Source organism: Anguilla anguilla, chromosome 13 (assembly GCF_013347855.1).
Source record: "Anguilla anguilla isolate fAngAng1 chromosome 13, fAngAng1.pri, whole genome shotgun sequence".
NCBI lineage: Eukaryota > Metazoa > Chordata > Actinopteri > Anguilliformes > Anguillidae > Anguilla > Anguilla anguilla.
In genome coordinates, this window is record NC_049213.1 from 5614020 (window position 1) to 5634336 (window position 20317).

General features: G+C 46.3%; 1 protein-coding gene across 4 annotated transcripts in view; it reads left to right on the plus strand.

Annotated features, from left to right (window-relative positions):
- Window positions 1-20317, plus strand: part of LOC118211048 (membrane-associated guanylate kinase, WW and PDZ domain-containing protein 1) — an 84826-nt gene that overhangs the window by 40367 nt on the left and 24142 nt on the right. For all 4 annotated transcript variants that reach the window (XM_035387786.1, XM_035387785.1, XM_035387787.1 and 1 more), the window contains exons 5-12: window positions 888-1061; window positions 3997-4177; window positions 4561-4631; window positions 7765-7932; window positions 11937-12516; window positions 14512-15064; window positions 18318-18381; window positions 18857-19282. In XM_035387786.1, coding sequence (XP_035243677.1) covers window positions 888-1061; window positions 3997-4177; window positions 4561-4631; window positions 7765-7932; window positions 11937-12516; window positions 14512-15064; window positions 18318-18381; window positions 18857-19282 — 2217 coding nt within the window. The remainder of the gene's footprint in view (window positions 1-887; window positions 1062-3996; window positions 4178-4560; window positions 4632-7764; window positions 7933-11936; window positions 12517-14511; window positions 15065-18317; window positions 18382-18856; window positions 19283-20317) is intronic.

Genomic DNA, 20317 nt, shown 5'->3' on the forward strand with positions numbered 1-20317 from the left:
CTATAATGAATAGCCTGCCAATTGCAGAATAATTATGCAGGATAAAATGTACAATTTGTGCTGATTTATCATAAAAAGCCATTCTATTGCAGGCAGAGTCAACCATATAAAGTTCATTTTGTTGACATCTTTTGCAATTCAGTGAGCCTCACAGTGACTTGAAAAATGGCTTCGATGAAGCAAGTCATTTGTACCATTTACAATATTACCTTGGATTAGTTCATATTCATAATTTAGGAAGAAATAAAGTGCCACAAATGCAATTGTCTAGGCAAGTCAGTTTGCAATGAAATACTGATAGATCCTATATATAAAACACGTTAAACTATGTCCTGAATCAAATACTCCTTGACAACAAGTGCGTAAAACCTAAGGGTGGATATGTAGAACGACTAAAGATTTATGAAGCAAAAAGTAAACAGTGTACCCAGTGTGTCCAAATCTGGCCAAAATGTCAAAATTACGCATTGCTGTAAATCACAACATAATCATGTATTGCACTACAAATCAACTATTTTCAAGTGGGAATTACAAGTTTCTGTTTTCAGCTCATAGTTTGGTTGCAGTGAATGTCTCAGTTGAGCAATCTAGGCACACTGGCCACTAGGCGGCTTGCGTGAAGGGGTTAACCATCTGTCCACCCGTCTCATACCCTCTTTGATTAGGACACGACTGTGGAGCCATACAAGCCAGCAGTGATCCATCTTCAACTGCTCTTCTTAATAAATATTCATGATCTTCCTTCCAATCAAAATGCTCCAATCTGTGGTATTAATTCCTGCTTGATTAGCATTCAGACAGGCAGTTTAATGGGAGGCAGGCTCTGGGTAAAGTAAAGGAAAGTCCTTTACAGTAACCGTACGGTCGCCCTGTGTTCCCTTCTTTAGGGAACTACTATGGCACCCCACGGCCGGTGCACATTGGCCCCGACAGTCCCCCCATCACCTACCAGGAGCACCGCAACCTGCTGCGAAACTTCCGCACCCGGAGCAAGTCGCTAAGCAACCTGGAGAAGGCAGCGGAGGAGGGGGAGAACAGCGAGGAAGACTCCGGCCTCTCAGGTAAAGCCTCTTCACGGGCCTCGCCCTGCTCAGGCACTGTTCCAAGCTTTACAGTCCTCCATTTTATTTCAGTCTTTACAGTCCTCTCTCTTATTTCAGTCGTAACTGTCTTTACTGTCCTCCCTCTTATTTCAGTCTTTACAGACCTCCATCTTATTTCAGTCTTTACAGACCTCCCTCTTATTTCAGTCTTCATAGACCTCCCTCTTATTTCAGTCTTTATAGACCTCCCTCTTATTTCAGTCTTTACAGTCCTCCCTCTTATTTCAGTCTTTACAGTCCTCCCTCTTATTTCAGTCTTTACAGTCCTCCCTCTTATTTCAGTCTTTACAGTCCTCCCTCTTATTTCAGTCTTTACTGTCCTCCCTCTTATTTCAGTCTTTACTGTCCTCCCTCTTATTTCAGTCTTTACAGTCCTCCCTCTTATTTCAGTCTTTACAGACCTCCCTCTTATTTCAGTCTTTACAGACCTCCCTCTTATTTCAGTCTTTACAGTCCTCCCTCTTATTTCAGTCTTTACTGTCCTCCCTCTTATTTCAGTCTTTACAGACCTCCATCTTATTTCAGTCTTTACAGACCTCTCTCTTATTTCAGTCTTTATAGACCTCCCTCTTATTTCAGTCTTTACAGACCTCCATCTTATTTAAGTCTTTACTGTCCTCCCTCTTATTTCAGTCTTTACAGTCCTCCCTCTTATTTCAGTCTTTACTGTCCTCCCTCTTATTTCAGTCTTTACAGACCTCCATCTTATTTCAGTCTTTACAGACCTCTCTCTTATTTCAGTCTTTATAGACCTCCCTCTTATTTCAGTCTTTACAGACCTCCATCTTATTTAAGTCTTTCCAGACCTCCCTCTTATCTCAGTCTTTACAGACCTCCCTCTTATTTCAGTCTTTACAGACCTCCCTCTTATTTCAGTCTTCCTCTTATTTAAGTCTTTACAGACTTCCCTCTTATTTCAGTCTTCCTCTTATTTAAGTCTTTACAGACCTCCCTCTTATTTCAGTCTTTACAGACATCCCTCTTATTTCAGTCTTTACAGACCTCCCTCTTATTTCAGTCTTTACAGACCTCCATCTTATTTCAGTCTTTACAGACCTCTCTCTTATTTCAGTCTTTATAGACCCCCTCTTATTTCAGTCTTTACAGACCACCATCTTATTTCAGTCTTTACTGACCTCCTTCTTTTCTCAGTCATTACAGACCTCCCTCTTATTTCAGTCTCCCTCTTATTTCAGTTTTTACAGACCTCCCTCTTATTTAAGTCTTTCCAGACCTCCCTCTTATTTAAGTCTCCTTCTTATTTCAGTCTTTACAGACTTCCCTCTTATTTCAGTCTTTACAGACCTCCCTCTTATTTCAGTCATTACTGTCCTCCCTCTTATTTCAGTCTCCCTCTTATTTCAGTCTTTACAGACCTCCCTCTTATTTAAGTCTTTTCAGACCTCCCTCTTATTTAAGTCTCCTTCTTATTTCAGTCTTTACAGACTTCCCTCTTATTTCGCTCTTTACTATCCTTCCTCTTATTTCAGTCTAAAAATAGATGCATTCATATCTCTGCATCAGTCTGTGAAAGAAAATGGAGAAAGGCCATTTTAATTACAGTTTTAATATGTGTATGGCCTTTGCATTAGCATTGCTTGAATGTAGATGCTGAACAAGAGATCATTGTATTGTTACACTAAATGAAACCCTTGCAGAATGAATTAGTATCAGAATTATGACCTATATGTCATCATATTGAATGGGATTCATGGCGTTGGATACATTTGTGTAATTTAATGTTTAAATGGTGCATTGGAGAACTGAACTTCATTAATGAAGTCATGCACAGAACAGCACCATTTTAATAATCAGCGTGTTGAACAGACTGCAGTAATGTGCTGTGGCCTGTAGGGGGAGATGAGATCAACGTGAGGAAAGTGCTGTCATGACATGAGTCAGGCCAAGTGCCCATCACAGAGTGCCATGCCCTTCCTCAGTACACCCTGTTCATACAGTATACTCACAAACTGCCTTCACTAACGTATGATCTTGGATGAAATCCAACATTCTCAAACTGAACTGTGAAAAATCTAAATGAACCATAATTGGCCCCAAATCCCACATCCAATCCACTGAAAATTTCTCCCTCCACATGATTCCATAGACCACCCATCCGCCCGCATCCACAACCTAAGTGTTGTTTTAGAGCCCATGCTTACTTTTGCTCACATTTATTGATATGCACTATTGTTATCTTTGCATTGCTGTCCAACCTTTTTTTCTTCTTGGCTTTATTCCCTTTTTTGATTTTGTACTTTATTTGATTTTCTCATAAAAGCATCTTTGAGCACTTTGAGAAGCACTATAAAAAATAATTCATTATTATTATTGTTATTATTAAAAGCTCAGGTGATTGAGGTGATGTGCAGGTGATAATAAGGGTGATATTAAATATTGAAAGCTAGGAATTATGGGAGGTGTGTGCACATTTTTTTCTTCACAAAGTTTGACAACTTAAACCTGGAGAATACTGAACTCACCAAACCATGTTCACGAATAAAGCATGTATTGTCATCAGTTTTTTTAAATTTTTTTCAGTTTACTGACATTAACTTAATTTTATAGTGGTTTTAAACCAACTTTATTTCTTGTTGAGTAATGAGACACTGACAGTACATCTGAATGCTTAGTGACAGTGCATGCAAATAAACCACGTGGAAATGGACGTTGTAAGATTTTCTCCTGAGCAGATCTTGCAGTTTTGTCATTTTTGGCTGGACCGCAACAGCGGGGCCAGCCCTAGGAACGCGAATGTCTGTGACTGACTGACCGAGTGATGAAGTTACACCATTGGTCGGCCGAGTTATGAAGTTACACCATTGGTCGGCCGGATGAAGTGTGTTAGGTCCAGCCACATACTAGGTTTTGACCTGGTCTTGTTTTGTTTGAGGTGGTTCTGTGGGGGCCAGCAGTGCCCCTCCCCCAACGCTCTCCCCCAGCCAGTCCCGCGACTCCAGTGGGGGGGACGGCAGTGCCTTGGAGAATGGGGGGAGCAGCAACGGTGGGAGAGGGGGGCTCCCCGAAAACTGGGAACTGGCCTTCAGCGAGTCAGGGGAGCCATACTACATTGAGTGAGTACACCTAACCTGCAATCCTAATCCTAATCCTTACCCATCACCCTTCAACATCGAGTGAGTACACCTAAGCCTTAACCCGAACCCTAATCCTTACCCTAACCCTTGTGTGGATTCATTTTCTCAGTGAGGATGAGTATGGTAGTGCATGTTCCTGATCATAGTGAGGATGAGTATGGTAGTGCATGTTCCTGATCAGAGTGAGGATGAGTATGGTAGTGCATGTTCCTGATCACAGTGAGGATGAGTATGGTAGTACATGTTTTTGATCAGAGTGAGGATGAGTATGGTAGTGCATGTTCCTCATCAGAGTAAGGATGAGTATGGTAGTGTATGTTCCTTATATGATGAAAACACCACACTCTGGTTCTGCTTTACAGTCACAACTCAAAGACCACCAGCTGGCTGGACCCGCGAACTCAGAGCAGGGAGGCTGTCAGCAAGACAGAGTGTGAGTCTCACTTTATCATTCTCACACTCACAAACCCTGTGTGTGTGTGTGTGTGTGAGACTGTGTGTGTGTGGGAGTGTGCGTGAATGTGTCTGTGAGAGTGGGTGTGTGCTTATGTGTGCATGTGTGTGTGCTTGTGCGTGTGTGTGTGTGTGTGTGTGTGTGTGTGTTCGTGCGTGTGTGTGTGTGCTTGTGCGTGTGTGTGCGTGTTCGTGCGTGTGTGTGTGTGTGCGTGCATGCATGTATGTGCTTGTGTGAGATTGTGTTTGTGAGTGTGTGTGTGTGTTTGTGTGAGTGTATGTGCGTGTGTGTGTGTGTGTGTGTGTGTGTTTGTGTGAGTGTGTGTGTGTGTGTGTCTGTGTCTGTGTCTGTGTATGTGTGTGCGCACATGTGTGTGAATGTGTGTGTGTGAATGTGTATGTGTGTGTGTTTCTCTCTCTTTCTCGGTCGTTGATAAATAATATGATTGTAATATTGTGACATAGCGAATAGCTTCATGTAAACACAGGGTCTTCAAGGTTCACCTGCCTATGGACTCTGTGTTATGGTGACATTCATTCCATTACCTCTCAGTTTTTATAGAAATGACTAAAGCTTCACAACCGAAGATGTTTTGAGTGAATGCTTCAGATGTGGTCCACTGCATCCAATCCTGTGGCAGCATACTCTGAAATATTAAAATACATGTATGTCATTTTCCACCCAAAAGATCTCTCAAGTGTGACCAAGAAGCACCACACTCTCTCACTCACACCCTTTCATCTCATCCCTTTTTTCTTATCTTTCTATTCTCAGTTGTTTCTCATACCATCATTCTCTTACTCCTCTATTCTTTCATCCTTCTATTCTGTCATTCTTTCTAATACCTTCATTCTCTCATTCTGCCACTCCTCTATTTTCTGACCCTCTATTCTCTCATCCCTCTCTTCTCTCACCTCTTTTTTTCTCTCAGTTGTTCCCTCTCTCATCCCTCTCTTGGTCCAGCTGATGTCCAGTACTAGCTTGGGCTAGCTGTACACAGTGCTAGCATAAACTGGCCTTGCTCAGTGCTAGCTTGGGCGAGCTGTGCTCAATGCTAACTTATTCTTGACGTGCTCAGTGCTAGCTTGCGCTAGCCATGCCGAGCCTTTACTGAAAGGATTAGCACCACGTCACGTGAGTCATGTAACTCACGAAGGTTCACCACACGTTAAGAAACTTTAGCGGGTGGTGTTCAGGGACTGTGCTATCTGGGGTCCACAGAAAAGTATCCCTCGCAACACTAGAGGGTGCTGTTTAAAAATGTTCCAAAAAAAAGCATTCTGCTGAGATATGAAACAGCATGCAAATAGCTCTTTGGAATTCCACACTTCTGTCCCTGATGTGGTGATAAGAGCGATTATTATCCATGTTAAAAAAGCTGTCATCTGCCAAATTTTTGTTGTGATTCAGCAGTTGAATGCAGTGAGGATCGTGGCACTGTCTCACAATGGACAGCAGGGGGTGCTGAAGATTCTTTGTTTGATGATTTCAGTCAAGCCAATCGCTCTCCCTGCTTTGATTCTGTGCATTCAATTCAGTTCAGCTCAGTTCATTCATTAAAGTTCCCAAGGTGCACTATTTGGATTCAGTTAAAAATAGACACAGACGAATACAGAAGTTACCAGCTCAGATGTAATAGAAATTCAGCTGGAAACAGAGCAGTAAAAATCATTGTGGAAGTTTCTCTCTACAGTATCTGCATCTGTCCTTCTATCCTGTCTGTGTTTACATTGCCATTTGCTGTAAATCTCTGTCTCTATATCTTTCACTCTCTCACTCACAGACAGTCACACACACTTTCTCTTTCAATTTCTCTCTCTTGCTACTTACCTTTGTCTTTCTGCTAAAGCATGTAGAAGACATACAATATGAATTATCCATCCGTTATCTATAGCCGCTTATCCTGGGTAGGGTCGTGGGGGTGCTGAAGCCTATCCCAGCATGCATTGGGCGAGAGGCAGGAATACACCCTGGACAGGCCGCCAGTCTATCGCTGGGCACACACGCCATTCACTCACACACTCATACCTATGGGCAATTTAGTCTCAAATTAGCATACCTGCATGTCTTTGGATTGTGGGAGGAAACCGGAGTACCCGGAGGAAACCCACGCGGACACGGGGAGAACATGAAAACTCCACACAGAAAGGCCCCAAGCCGAGATTCGAACCCACAACCCTCTTGCTGTGAGGCGACGGTGATACCCACTGCCCAATATGAACTATAATATATCCAAATTATAAACATGCTTAGGTGAATATAATGGCAACTATAAAATCAGAATAATATTTGTGAACATTACAACAATTATTACATTACTGGCATTTAGCAGACTCTCTTATCCAGTGTTTTACACAACTTTTACATAGCTATCTATTTATATAGCTGGACATACTGGAGCAATGCAGGTTAAGTACCTTGCTCAAGGGTACAATGGCTATCCAGGAATGAAAGACCAGTTTCTTACCCACATACTACACTATACTAAACTGCTGACCTAAGTGTAATATCATAATAATGTTGATAAATGTAATAGTAATGATTATATTGTAGCTGCTCTCTCTCATAAACTGTAGAACAAATATGGACCAAGTCACTCTGATGTCACCCACTGACTCTCCATGGGCTTGGTGAAAAGCGTTTTGAAGCTAGGGAAGTGCAGTTTGTGGGTGCTGCCATGTTGTAAAAAATTGGACCCAGAGACTGCACAGTAGGGAAAAGGGGGGCCCTTATATGGGCATGAAGTCCAGCCGAGTCCAGGTCGTCCACTATGGTGACCCGCATTGTCTAAATAAAAATGTACTTATATTCTGTGCTTCAATTCCGTTAAATGCATATGGCTGAATGAGTAATTGGACTCAATTAAGGCAGCATTGATTGGTTGGAATGAAAACCTGCATTCACATGGCCCTCCATGACAACGAGTTTGAGACCACGGACTTACACTGAAATGTGTGGCTGACACACCTAATACTGAAGCCAAGCGTACTGGTGGATAGTGAGCAACGTCCTTCAGCAAGACCAGAAAGTGAGCTTGAAAAACGCGGTTTTGGCTGCTTGCTCTCTCTTTCTCTCCCTGTGAAGCTGATCCCTTCTTCCTGTCCTCTCTCAGTGCCAGCGTTCACAGACCAGCCCAGCGAGCTGAAGGGGTACTCCATACACACGCGGCTCTCTAAGGGACCTCGCGGCTTTGGATTCAACATCGTAGGGGGCAGCAGGCCCCGGGAGTTCCTGCAGGTGTACAGTGTCACCCCAGGGGGTCCCCCTGCACTCAACACAGGTACTGCACCCCCCCGACTCAACACCGATACAGTACTCCCCACACTCAACACAAGTACAGTACCCCCTGCACCCAACACAGGTACAGTACCCCCCCGCACTCAACACAGGTACAGTACCCCCTGCACTCAACACAGGTACAGTACCCCCCACACTCAACACAGGTACAGTACCCCCCACATTTAATACAGGTACAGTACCCTCCGTACTCAACACAGGTACAGTACCCCCTGCACTCAACACAGGTACAGTACCCCCCACACTCAACACAGGTACAGTACTCCCCACACAACACAGGTACAGTACCCCCCACATTTAATACAGGTACAGTACCCTCCGTACTCAACACAGGTACAGTACCCCCCACAAACAACACAGGTACAGTACCCCCTACATGCAACACTGGTACAGTACTCCCCATACTAAACACAGGTACAGTACCCTCCTCACTCAACACAGGTACAGTACCCCCCACAAACAACACAGGTACAGTACCCCCAGCACTCAACACAGGTACTGTACCCACCTACACTGAACACAGTCACAGTACTCCCCATACTCAACACAGGTACAGTAACCTCCACACTCAACACAGGTATAGTACCCCCACACTCAACACAGGCACAGTACCCCTACAATCAACATCGGCACAGTACTCCCCACACTCTGCACAGGTACACTACCCTTCTCATGCAACACAGGTACAGTACACCTCACATTTAACACAGATACAGTAACCTCTACATACTAAACACAGCTGCAGTACTTCCTGTAGTCAACACAAGTACAGTGCCCTCCACACGCAATACAAGCACAGTGCCCCCTGTACACTGAACAGAGGCGCAGTGCCCCCTGCACTCAACACAGACACAGTGGTCTCCACACTGAACACAGGCACAATACAGCTCACATTCAACGCAGGTACCAACCCCCATTCTAAACACACAGGCACCACAAGGAACACAATAGAGTACACAGCACCTACATACAAAGGTTTAAAAAATTGTTTTATTGCATTACCCACTTACATTTCAGTTCCAGGATGACAACTTGTTATGTAAGTGAGGCTCAACTCAGTACATGGTATGCCCAAATTAAAATGAGTTATTTGAAGGATGTTTTTAAGATCACAAGGAGCATATCCCAGCATGCATTGTATGAGAGGCAGGAGTACACCCTGGATAGTTAGCCAATCCATTGCAGGGCACACACACCACTCACTCATACACATGGGAGATTTAGACTCTCCAATCAGCCTAGGGACATACAAATTCCACACTAAAAGGCCCTAGTTGGGTTTCGAACCTGGGACCTTCTTGCTGAGCTGTCCACTTCAGTGGAACCCTTAAAAAGCCGAACATTTTTTAAATATTTAATTTAAAAACAACAATTAGATATCTATGATTTGAAATGATTTCTATCTTTGAATATGCATAACTCCAAGATCTGAATATACCAGTCGTTACTTGTCACTCTTTCATTTCTGTTTTCTCAAAAGTTCAATTTCAGTGTTAATATTTAAATTTTGCTTTAATGGTAAATTATGCTTCTCACATTTACTGGGTGATAGTGGAAGCTAGTGGATAGTGCTTCCACCGCTAGTGGATAGTGGAAATCCAGTGAGTTTCTGTTGTTCCTGCTGCTGAATCCTCAGTTTTCTGCAGCTGTGATGTAGGACTTGCACACTGAGCCCTGACCTTTGACCTTGGACCCTCTTCCTGTTTTTTTTGCACTCTGGATTAAGGCAGGCAGAGATCATCCCGTACAGGCCGTAGGGGCGGAAAGTACACTGGCTCTCCTCCCTTTTCTCCCTTCATCACTCCGTTCATCTCTCTCTCCATCTCTCAGTTTTTTCTCAGTGCTTTTCTCCTGGCTGGATTAGGGCCGTGTGATTGTGGGAATATCGCAATCTCTCCCTAATCCTGATTGGGCTGCGAGATGTAATCCAGCTCACACACGTGCGCGCATGAATGTGCGCACACTCACACACACACACACTGACGCACACTCATACACAGGCGCACATGCATGCACGTGCACGCACACAAACACACACATCCAGGCATGTGCACATGCACACACACACACACTCGCACACAGCTGCGCATGCGTGCACGCACGCGTACGCACACACACTCAGGCATGTCCACATGCACACACACACTCACACACAGATGCACATGCATGCATGCACAAGCGTTCACACACACACACACACACACACAGAGGCACAGAAAGAGAGACACTGCCAGAGAGACTGCAGGGAGTGAGAGACTGGTTGGGGAGGAGTGGATGGGCAGAGTGTGCAGGAGATCAGGGGATGTGAGATTATGGAGAAGTGTAGGAGCAGTGTACTGGCCTGGCCCCAAATAGGAAATAGGACAATAGAGCTCCCTCATTCTCTCTCTCTGTCTCTCTGCAGTTGTTGATTGTGTGGTTCTCTCTCTCTCTCTCTGCAGTTGTTGATTGTGTGGTTCTCTCTCTCTCTCTCTGTAGTTGTTGATTGTGTGGTTCTCTCTCTCTGTAGTTGCTGATTGTGTGGTTCTCTCCCTCTCTCTGTAGTTGTTGATTGTGTGGTTCTCTCTCTCTCTCTCTCTCTGTAGTTGTTGATTGTGTGGTTCTCTCTCTCTCTGTAGTTGTTCATTGTGTGGTTCTCTCTCTCTCTGTAGTTGTTCATTGTGTGGTTCTCTCTCTCTCTGTAGTTGTTGATTGTGTGGTTCTCTCTCTCTCTCTGTAGTTGTTGATTGTGTGGTTCTCTCTCTCTCTGCAGTTGTTGATTGTGTGGTTCTCTCTCTCTCTCTGTAGTTGTTGGTTGTGTGGTTCTCTCTCTCTGTAGTTGTTGATTGTGTGGTTCTCTCTCTCTGTAGTTGTTGATTGTGTGGTTCTCTCTCTCTCTCTGCAGTTGTTGATTGTGTGGTTCTCTCTCTCTCTCTGTAGTTGTTGATTGTGTGGTTCTCTCTCTCTCTGTAGTTGTTGATTGTGTGGTTCTCTCTCTGTAGTTGTTGATTGTGTGGTTCTCTCTCTCTGTAGTTGTTGATTGTGTGGTTCTCTCTCTCTCTCTGCAGTTGTTGATTGTGTGGTTCTCTCTCTCTCTCTCTCTCTGTAGTTGTTGATTGTGTGGTTCTCTCTCTCTGTCTCTCTGTAATTGTTGATTGTGTGGTTCTCTCTCTCTCTCTCTCTGTAGTTGTTGATTGTGTGATTCTCTCTCTCTCTGTAGTTGTTGATTGTGTGGTTCTCTCTCTCTCTCTCTGTAGTTGTTGATTGTGTGGTTCTCTCTCTCTCTGTAGTTGTTGATTGTGTGGTTCTCTCTCTCTCTCTGTAGTTGTTGATTGTGTGGTTCTCTCTCTCTCTCTCTGTAGTTGTTGATTGTGTGGTTCTCTCTCTCTGTAGTTGTTGATTGTGTGGTTCTCTCTCTCTCTCTCTGCAGTTGTTGATTGTGTGATTCTCTCTCTCTGTAGTTGTTGATTGTGTGGTTCTCTCTCTCTCTCTCTGTAGTTGTTGATTGTGTGGTTCTCTCTCTCTCTGTAGTCGTTGATTGTGTGGTTCTCTCTCTCTCTCTGTAGTTGTTGATTGTGTGGTTCTCTCTCTCTCTCTCTGTAGTTGTTGATTGTGTGGTTCTCTCTCTCTCTCTCTGTAGTTGTTGATTGTGTGGTTCTCTCTCTCTCTCTCTGTAGTTGTTGATTGTGTGGTTCTCTCTCTCTCTCTGTAGTTGTTGATTGTGTGGTTCTCTCTCTCTCTGTAGTTGTTGATTGTGTGGTTCTCTCTCTCTCTCTGTAGTTGTTGATTGTGTGGTTCTCTCTCTCTCTGTCTCTCTGTAGTTGTTGATTGTGTGGCTCTCTCTCTCTCTCTCTCTCTGCAGTTGTTGATTGTGTGGTTCTCTCTCTCTCTCTCTGTAGTTGTTGATTGTGTGGTTCTCTCTCTCTCTCTCTCTGTAGTTGTTGATTGTGTGGTTCTCTCTCTCTCTCTCTGTAGTTGTTGATTGTGTGCTTCTCTCTGCCTCCCCAGCGGACATCCTGGTCTATATCAATGACGCCTGTGTCCTGGGGATGTCCCATAAGGAGGTGGTGGAGATGCTCAAGTCAGTCCCCGTGGGGCACAGCGTGGACGTGGTCCTGCGCCGGGGGTACCCCATGCTCTACAACCCCGACGGCTGCCCCAAGCAGCCCCACGCCATCGCCATGGACACGCGGGAGCCCGCCCCTCCCCTCGCCACCTCTCAGCCTCAGGGTCAGCAGCCCGCCCACCCGAGCCTTAACGGCGTCCTCCCGCACATGGACACGTCCTATCCCAGCATGCAACCCGGTCACCTGGGCCTTAACGGCGTCCTGCCGCACGCGGACGCGCCCTATCCCGGCATGCTGCTGGGCTCGGGTTTGGACGCCAACGGGAACGCCGCCCCGCTCGCCCCCCACGCCCCGCCCTCGTACCCGCACCCCTCCAACGGGACGGGCGTCCCGCTGCCCTCCTCCGGGTCGGTCCGGCCGCCGCCCTCCTCGCTCAAGGGCGTCCCGCCTCCCCCGCCCCCCGAGCGGTCCCTGCCCAATCACGGCACCAGCGTGGCGATCTCCGGCACCGGCTCCCTCAGGTAACCCAGCTCCGTCACCTGTCACTCAGGCTCATAAATACCTCATATATTCACACGGGAATGTGTGAGCTTTTATATGAATAATACACTTCGGTCAGTTCGGCCTCTTTGGCATGTAATCCTCTGAAGCACTGTGGGATGAGCTCTTGGAATTTCACTGTACAAACCATATGCATTAAGATTATTATTATCGTGTGTCTTATATTACTGAATGCATTCAGTTGGGTAGTTATAGAAATCCTGGAAGGAGGGGGGAGTGGGGTTGGGGGGGTCGGGAGGGGGGCGTTGATGGTCTGATGACCCTGATGATCATGCTTTATAATGCTATAAGACGGTGCGAACAGGCGCCGCTGTCGTTGCCGCTTGTTCTCGACGCGATTTTGGGAGCCCCCGCGCGACGCCAGTCTCGCCATCCCCGTTCGGCCCTGCTCTTCTGTCCTCTTTGTCCTCTTTGCCCTTCTCTTCTGTCCTCTTTGCCGTCTCCTCCAGTCCGAAGTCCCAGCCTTAATTCATGTTATTAATTTGGCGAGCGCTTTTATCTGAGGGTGACTTACAGTACAAGGAGGCCTTGAAGAAGATAAAGAAGATATATTTATTGAACCCCGTGGGGTAATTTGTCCTCTGCATTTGACCCATCCTTAGTTACCTAGGAGCAGTGGGCAGCTGCCTCTCTTGTGCTGTGCCCGGGGACCAACTCCAGTTCTGAGGCAAGTGCCTTGGTCAAGGGCACCTGCAGGAGCGCACCCAACATGCATGTCTTTGAGTGTGGGAGGAAACCGGAGTAAACCCACGAGAACATGCAAACTCTGCACAGAAAGGCCGCAAGCCGAGATTCGAACCCACGACCTTCTTGCTGTGAGGCGACAGTGCTAACCACTATGCCACCGTGTCCGCCCTTGGTTACCGCGTGAATCGCATATCAGAGCCGCTGGAGGAACAAAGCCCGCGGTGCGAGGTAGCAACACTGTAAAAGAAATCAGTGGAAAAACATGCAGCTTACCAAGGACAAAAACACGCTGTGATAAGCCCCACAGCCAGCATCATGCACGGATATGGAGAGTGCTTAAAATGGCCGAAGAAAGGGCTTTCCTAATCTCGTAGAGCAGAAAGTACCAAAAACCATCTAAGCCTCTCTCTCTCTCTCTCTCTCTCTCTCTCACACTCACACTCACGCTTTCTTTCTCTCTCACACACACACACACTTTCTTTCTCTCACACACACACACACACACTGTCTCTCTCTCACACACACACACACACTTTCTTTCTCTCACACACACACACACACTGTCTCTCTCTCTCACACACACACACACTTTCTTTCTCTCTCACACACACACACACTGTCTCTCTCTCACACACACACACACACACTTTCTTTCTCTCTCTCACACACACACACACACGCTTTCTTTCTCTCACACACTATCCTCTTTCTCTCTGGCTCTTTTGATGCCTTTTATTCAAAACCATTCGGTTTTGTTGGTTTTTGCCTCTGCAGTCGTGCAGCCCCCACGGCATTGCGTGTAAACATTTTTCCTGCCCCCATCATGCCCTTGGCTTAATGCAGTGTTAAATACAGGGCTCTCCTCTCCATTCACCTCAGTGTAAAATGCTCCATTGGCATGATGTATTTTAATATACTGCCGCATCTTTACAGAAGCAAATGGTGAACACGTTAAAGTAGAAAAAAAAGCACTAAAATGCATTCACTATTGTTTACTGTAGGTAAAACCTACGCTTGTTGTTGTTTGTCATTGTTGTTGTTGACATTGTTGAATGTATGTACAGTGTGAGTGTGAGTTACTGTGAACCGGAGTCAAATTCCTTACATGTGTAACAAGCATGTTTGGCCAATACACCCGATTCAGATGCAGATTCAGATTCAGATTCAGATCAGATGTGTAATGGGCTTGCTCTGTTCTACTCTTTATCTCATCTGTCTGTCTGTCTGCATGTCTGTCTGTCTGCCTGTCTGTCTGCCTGTCCACGCAGGGCCTCGCTGATCCGTAACCACAACAACAACTCCCTCCCGGCGCCGCCGCCCCCTCTGCACCACACCCCCAAATCATCGGAGAGTGACCTGTCCGCTGCCACGCTGCCCATCTCCAAGCTGCCCCTCCCGCAGCCCGAAGTGGGAACCTCCCCGGGCGGGGCCCACTCCCGCCTCCTCCAGCTCCAGCCCGCCCCCCTGCTCACGGCCCCGCCCCCCGACGCCCCGCCCTGCAGCTTCAACGGCTGCCCCGGCAACAACAACAACAACGGCGGCAGGACCGGGGGCGGGGCCAGCCCCGGGGGCGTGCCGTCGCCGGGGGCGATGGGCGGGGGTGGGGCCGGGGCCGGGGTAGGGGGGGAGTTGGTGCCGGTTGCGCTGGGGAGGAGCGAGGGGGGCGGCGGTATGGGCTTCAGTGTTACGGCGGGGGGGCAGGGAGGCCACCTGGCGCTGGTTAAGAGGGTGTGGGACAGGCGGCAGTGCCCCTCCCTGCAGGCAGGGGACGCCATCATCAAGATCAACGGCGCAGACGTTCAGAGCCTCAGCTTTGCCCAGGTACAGTGCTTATCGTTACTGTAGTGTTACAGCAGGAAGTACCTCAAGACTCTGGTCTGGCCAATTGGCCAATTACAGCAGATTATTACAGCAGATAACTGACTCAGCTCTTAACTGACCAATTACAGCAGTTTATTACAGAAGATAACTGACTCGACTCTTAACTGACCAAGTAGAGCAGTATATTACAATGGGTAACTGACTCAGCTCTTAATTGACCAATTACAGCAACTTATTACAGCAGATAACTCACTCAGCTCTTAACTGACCAATTACAGAAGTTTATTACAGCAGATAACTGACTCGACTCTTAACTGACCAAGTAGAGCAGTATATTACAATGGGTAACTGACTCAGCTCTTAATTGACCAATTACAGCAACTTATTACAGCAGATAACTCACTCAGCTCTTAACTGACCAATTACAGCAGTTTATTACAGCAGATAACTGACTCGACTCTTAACTGACCAAGTAGAGCAGTATATTACAATGGGTAACTGACTCAGCTCTTAATTGACCAATTACAGCAACTTATTACAGCAGATAACTCACTCAGCTCTTAACTGACCAATTACAGCAGTTTATTACAGCAGATAACTGACTCAACTCTTAACTGACCAAGTAGAGCAGTATATTACAATGGGTAACTGACTCAGCTCTTAATTGACCAATTACAGCAACTTATTACAGCAGATAACTCACTCAGCTCTTAACTGACCAATTACAGCAGCTTATTACAGCGGGTAATTTAAATTTGAAATACTTTATTTTCCTTGTAAAGAACTTCCTGTGTGATGCTGCTGAAACATTCAGCACAATCAAGACAACACAGACAAAGTTAAAAATATATAAAAAGTTTGTAAAATAATAGAGTAAAAGAGCAATGCAAAAGAATATGTTATAAAGATCACAATATTCAGTTGTTCGTATCATTTAGGAGTCTGATGTAGGGACAAAAGTGGACACAGCCCTCTTGGTGTTCAGCGACAGGGGGAGGAATCTTCACCTTGAGGGGAGAAGTTTATTTATACTCAGCAGAGTGGGTGTGTGGGGTCATACTTGCTTTATTCTCCCTGATTCTCCCTGAGAACTGCTTCAATAAAGCAGATGTAAAAAGGCCTGTAGAACAGCCTACTACACCTGCAGTATTCTTAGCTCTCTCAAGAAGAATAGCCCCTGTTGACATTTTAAGAACATCCGTTCATCATTACTCTTAAAAGTACGTTTATAGCCTATTATCGTAATTATCGTACACAGGTAATTGTGCTGCTCTACAGTCAGTCCATCCACTGTCAGCACTTAACTGACCAATTACAGCAGATAACAAACTCACCTCTTAACTGACCAATTACAGCAGTTTATTATGCAAACCTCACCTGGTTTCTTGGATCAGAATAAGTTGCCAATTTTAAGGTGGTGAACACCCAGCCGGTGACCCCAGCAGACCCTGCGTCTCTCCAGGACCAGGGCTGGGGACCCCAGCAGACCCTGTTGCTCTCCATGACCAGATTCCAGGACGCAAACCTAGAAGAAGTACAGCAGCTGGCCCCAGTCTTATCTGTAAAGAGCTGGTAGCCTGTACTCAATCAACATTTATCCTTCTCTTTTGCTTAGAAGTAACTGCAAGTGTTGCTACTTTTTCTTCACAAACTTCGTTTGACGAGTTGGTTTAGTGATCGCTGTGCCAAACTGTGTTTGCAAGGAAAAGAAAAGATTATATTCTTTTTTGTTATTAGTCAAATTTAAGCATGAATTTTGATTAAATCCTCTTTCTTTCATCCTTCCCACTACTAACACACCCGATTCAAATGCAAGCTTTGACTGAAGCTCATGTTTTAGCTGATTGGCTGAATCCTGGGTTTTAGCGCTGGATTAGCAGGCTAGCCTGGTCCCACCCCAGCTCTTCATTCATAAAACTGGACCCTTTGGACTGTAGTGTCTATGCAGCCGCTCTCCGCTCACTGCAGTTCACTGCAGATACCTTCACTCAGCATTCAGTTGCTTTTCGTGTTATATTTGTACTGGTCCTTTAATTTAACAAGTGAACCTCATTCAGATTCTTCTTCTTCTTCTTTCGGCTGTTCCCGTTAGGGGTCGCCACATTTTATTTGGCATATGTTTTTACGCCGGATGCCCTTCCTGCCGCAATCCTCCCCATTTTATCCGGGCTTGGGACCGGCACTAGGAATGCACTGGCTTGCGCGTCCCCAGTGGCTGTGTTAAGTGAACCTCGTTCAGATTAAATATCACTTTTCTGAAGGTGACCCGGTTGGCCTGTAGGTGGCAGTAAGCCAGCTGCAACAAAATGTGAATGTGAGGTTAAATGATGGGGGCCCCTCGGGGTGCTGAGAGGGCTGCTGAGCTGGTTCTCTGCACAGATTCGGACAGGGCTCGGTCCCAGCAGGGGTGGGGTGGGGTGGGGGGTGTGTTTAAATCAGCCACTGAAACTGGGGAGAAAAAGGACATAGATACTTTCAAAGAAACCTTTGTGATTATTAGCAAACCTGGGCAAGAGGCTTGGGTAGAGGGCATAGGGCATCTTCAAAGCCGTTTAAATGGGCTGTTTGATTTTAAAGTGTATAGAACAAGTGACGTATGAGGTCTGTGTTAATTAATTCAACAATCGTGTGTAATGTTAGTTAAAATACTGAAAGGAATGGTGCATAGTTGACAAACTAAAGATCAAACATAGGCAAGGTATGCCTAGGTAATTTGTCCACCTCAAAGTGAAATGTATCCACATTATGTTTTCAGTTGGATTGTGTGACGGTAGTTAATCAGTTATCCTGCTTTATTCCTTGTGTTCAAAACAAACAGGACATCTAGGGTCAAGCAGAGAGCTACAGAGCCAGTATAACAACTCACAGAACGCGCAGTCCATTCTAACACAGCTCTGCATTGTAGAGTGTAGTATGCTGTAAATATTAGCTCAAGTAAGACCTTTGTGAATTTGCATTTCTAAATGCGTTCCCTACGTGTTCTTTTCATTCCATGCTATCACAAACATTTCCCCGAGCACCGGGGAAGATTATGGTTATATCCTCCTTTGTCTGTGAGATGAAATTTAGTTGAAGTATTCCTCAGATAGAGCATTTTATTGTATTGAACAACTTCTGTCAAAATAACAGAAAGATGTTCCAATCGAATAATGTTCAGAGAACATCCAGAAACTTGGACATAGGTGATGTGCAGTATTTGGGGGTGCTGTGCAGTACTTATGGTCATTGTGGGTCCGTTGTGTTTTTGGTTTAGGTCCAAAGAGTGCTGCAGGAGCATACCAAACAAGGAGAAGTGGTTCTGCTGGTCTATCGAGGGGGTGAGAATCACCAGCAAAACCAGATATGGCAAAAACACTTACTGAATTGCTGATAGCCTTAAAGTCACAATCAGTTTTCATTTACTTTGTGCGTACTGTATGAATTGCTTTTGAATAAAGTGATATGTACACAGTGGAAAGTGTTAGAACATGGCTTAGCCACACGTGGGGTAACATAATTAAATTCGATAAGCTTATGGACTGGGGTTGCGATGAAGCTAGGTTACTACTGTGCGTCATTATCACTGCTCAAAAATAATCCCTCTGTCTTTGTCTCCCTCTCTCCCTCTCTCTTTTCTCCTCTTCCTCCCTCTCTTCCTCTCTCCATCTCTGAAACTTTTTCCCCCTTTCCTCTCTCTCTTCTCTTTCCCCCTCTCCCTCTGTCTCTCTCTCGCCCCTCTTCTTCCCTCTCTCTGACTCTATTTTTTAACCTTTCCTCTCTCCCTCCCCCTCCCCTCCCTCTCCCTCCCCATAGGTTTACTGTCCTCGCCCATCTCCCCTAACTCCTCCAAACAGACTCCCCCCCCTCTTCTCCGGCCCCCCCTGCTCTCCCTCACCTCCGAAGGCTCGTCCCCTCCTTCCGACGCCCTGGTCCCTCCCCACACCACCCTCACACCTCCCTCCCCCGCCCTGGACCCCCCCGCCCTGGTGCAGAGCACCAGCTTCCTGGACTCGGTACCCGTCACTCTCACCCTGGAGCCCCGGGATTGGCTGGGGGTGGAGGACGGGGGCGGGCCGGCCGAGAGGGGCGCGGCCGCAGGGCCTCTGGGCGCGGGGGCCAGGGGCCCCGAGGACGGGCGAAGCCCGGTGCTGTCCCGGGCCTTCGAGGTGGAACTGCGGAGGAGGCCAGGCGAGGGGTTTGGTTTCGTCATTGCGTCCCAGGATGTGGAGAATGGCCGAGGTGAGTGGAGTCTGGCTGGGGATCATGATTTCATGATGAATCATGTAGGCGGGGCTTCAAGTGCAGGAGGCTGCTCGGCCAGTGAGCCTTCAGATGACAGATCCTTTTCTTGGAAACTAATGGAGTAAAGACTACTCCCAGTTTCTTAAAGACTAATCCCATCTTTTGGAGTAAAGACTACTCCTAGTTTCTTAAAGACTACTCCCAGCTTTTGAAGGAAAGACTACTCCCAGCTTTTGGAGTAAAGACTAATCCCATCTTCTAGAGTAAAGACTACTCCCAGCTTCTTGAGTAAAGACTAATCCCATCTTCTGGGCGTCCTTTGAATCTTGTTTTTCTGTCACATTTCACATTACGGGAGTGTCTTGGAAAGTTCTTCTGTTTTGTTATTTAAGTTAAAAAAAATTTTTTAGCCACTGGGTGGCTCATTCGGCTAAGGCACCACGCTGTGGTGCATGGATGAGCCGTAGGGTTCGTTATCAATCGGTTAAGGGTTTGTGTTCATTTGCTATCTAGTGACCCCTGCTGGTCGATTGGGTGCCTGCGAACTGCATGCCAAAGCCGCACATGAAAGGTGTTCCTCCAACTCGGAGCTTAGCTTTAGCCAGCGCTGTGAAGAGAAGCAGGCCGGGGACACCATGTTTTGGAGGAGAACCGGGTGGTACACTCTCCCAAATTAGCAGTGGGGGTTCACGCATGTGCATGGGTGCAGACATTCCAAATCAGGGTGGGCACTGGATATGTTCAGCCCCATGTTCGGTGCCATTATTTAAGTTTAACATGAATGGTCATCCATTTTTTTTATCTTATTGGGAAGGTTTTTTTAATGATGTTCAAATACCTGAACATAGAACATTCACAAAATGTCACTGACTCCTGTCCCTCATGATGTTTTTAGCTGCGACCGCAGCTCTATAGCTCTGTCTGTTGGTCGGTCGGTCGGTCGGTTGGTCCGCAAAAAGTGTCCCACCCCGTAGCGGCCACAGTTTTCGCCCCAGGAGGCTGAAATTTGGCATGGCGATGGCCATGACCGAA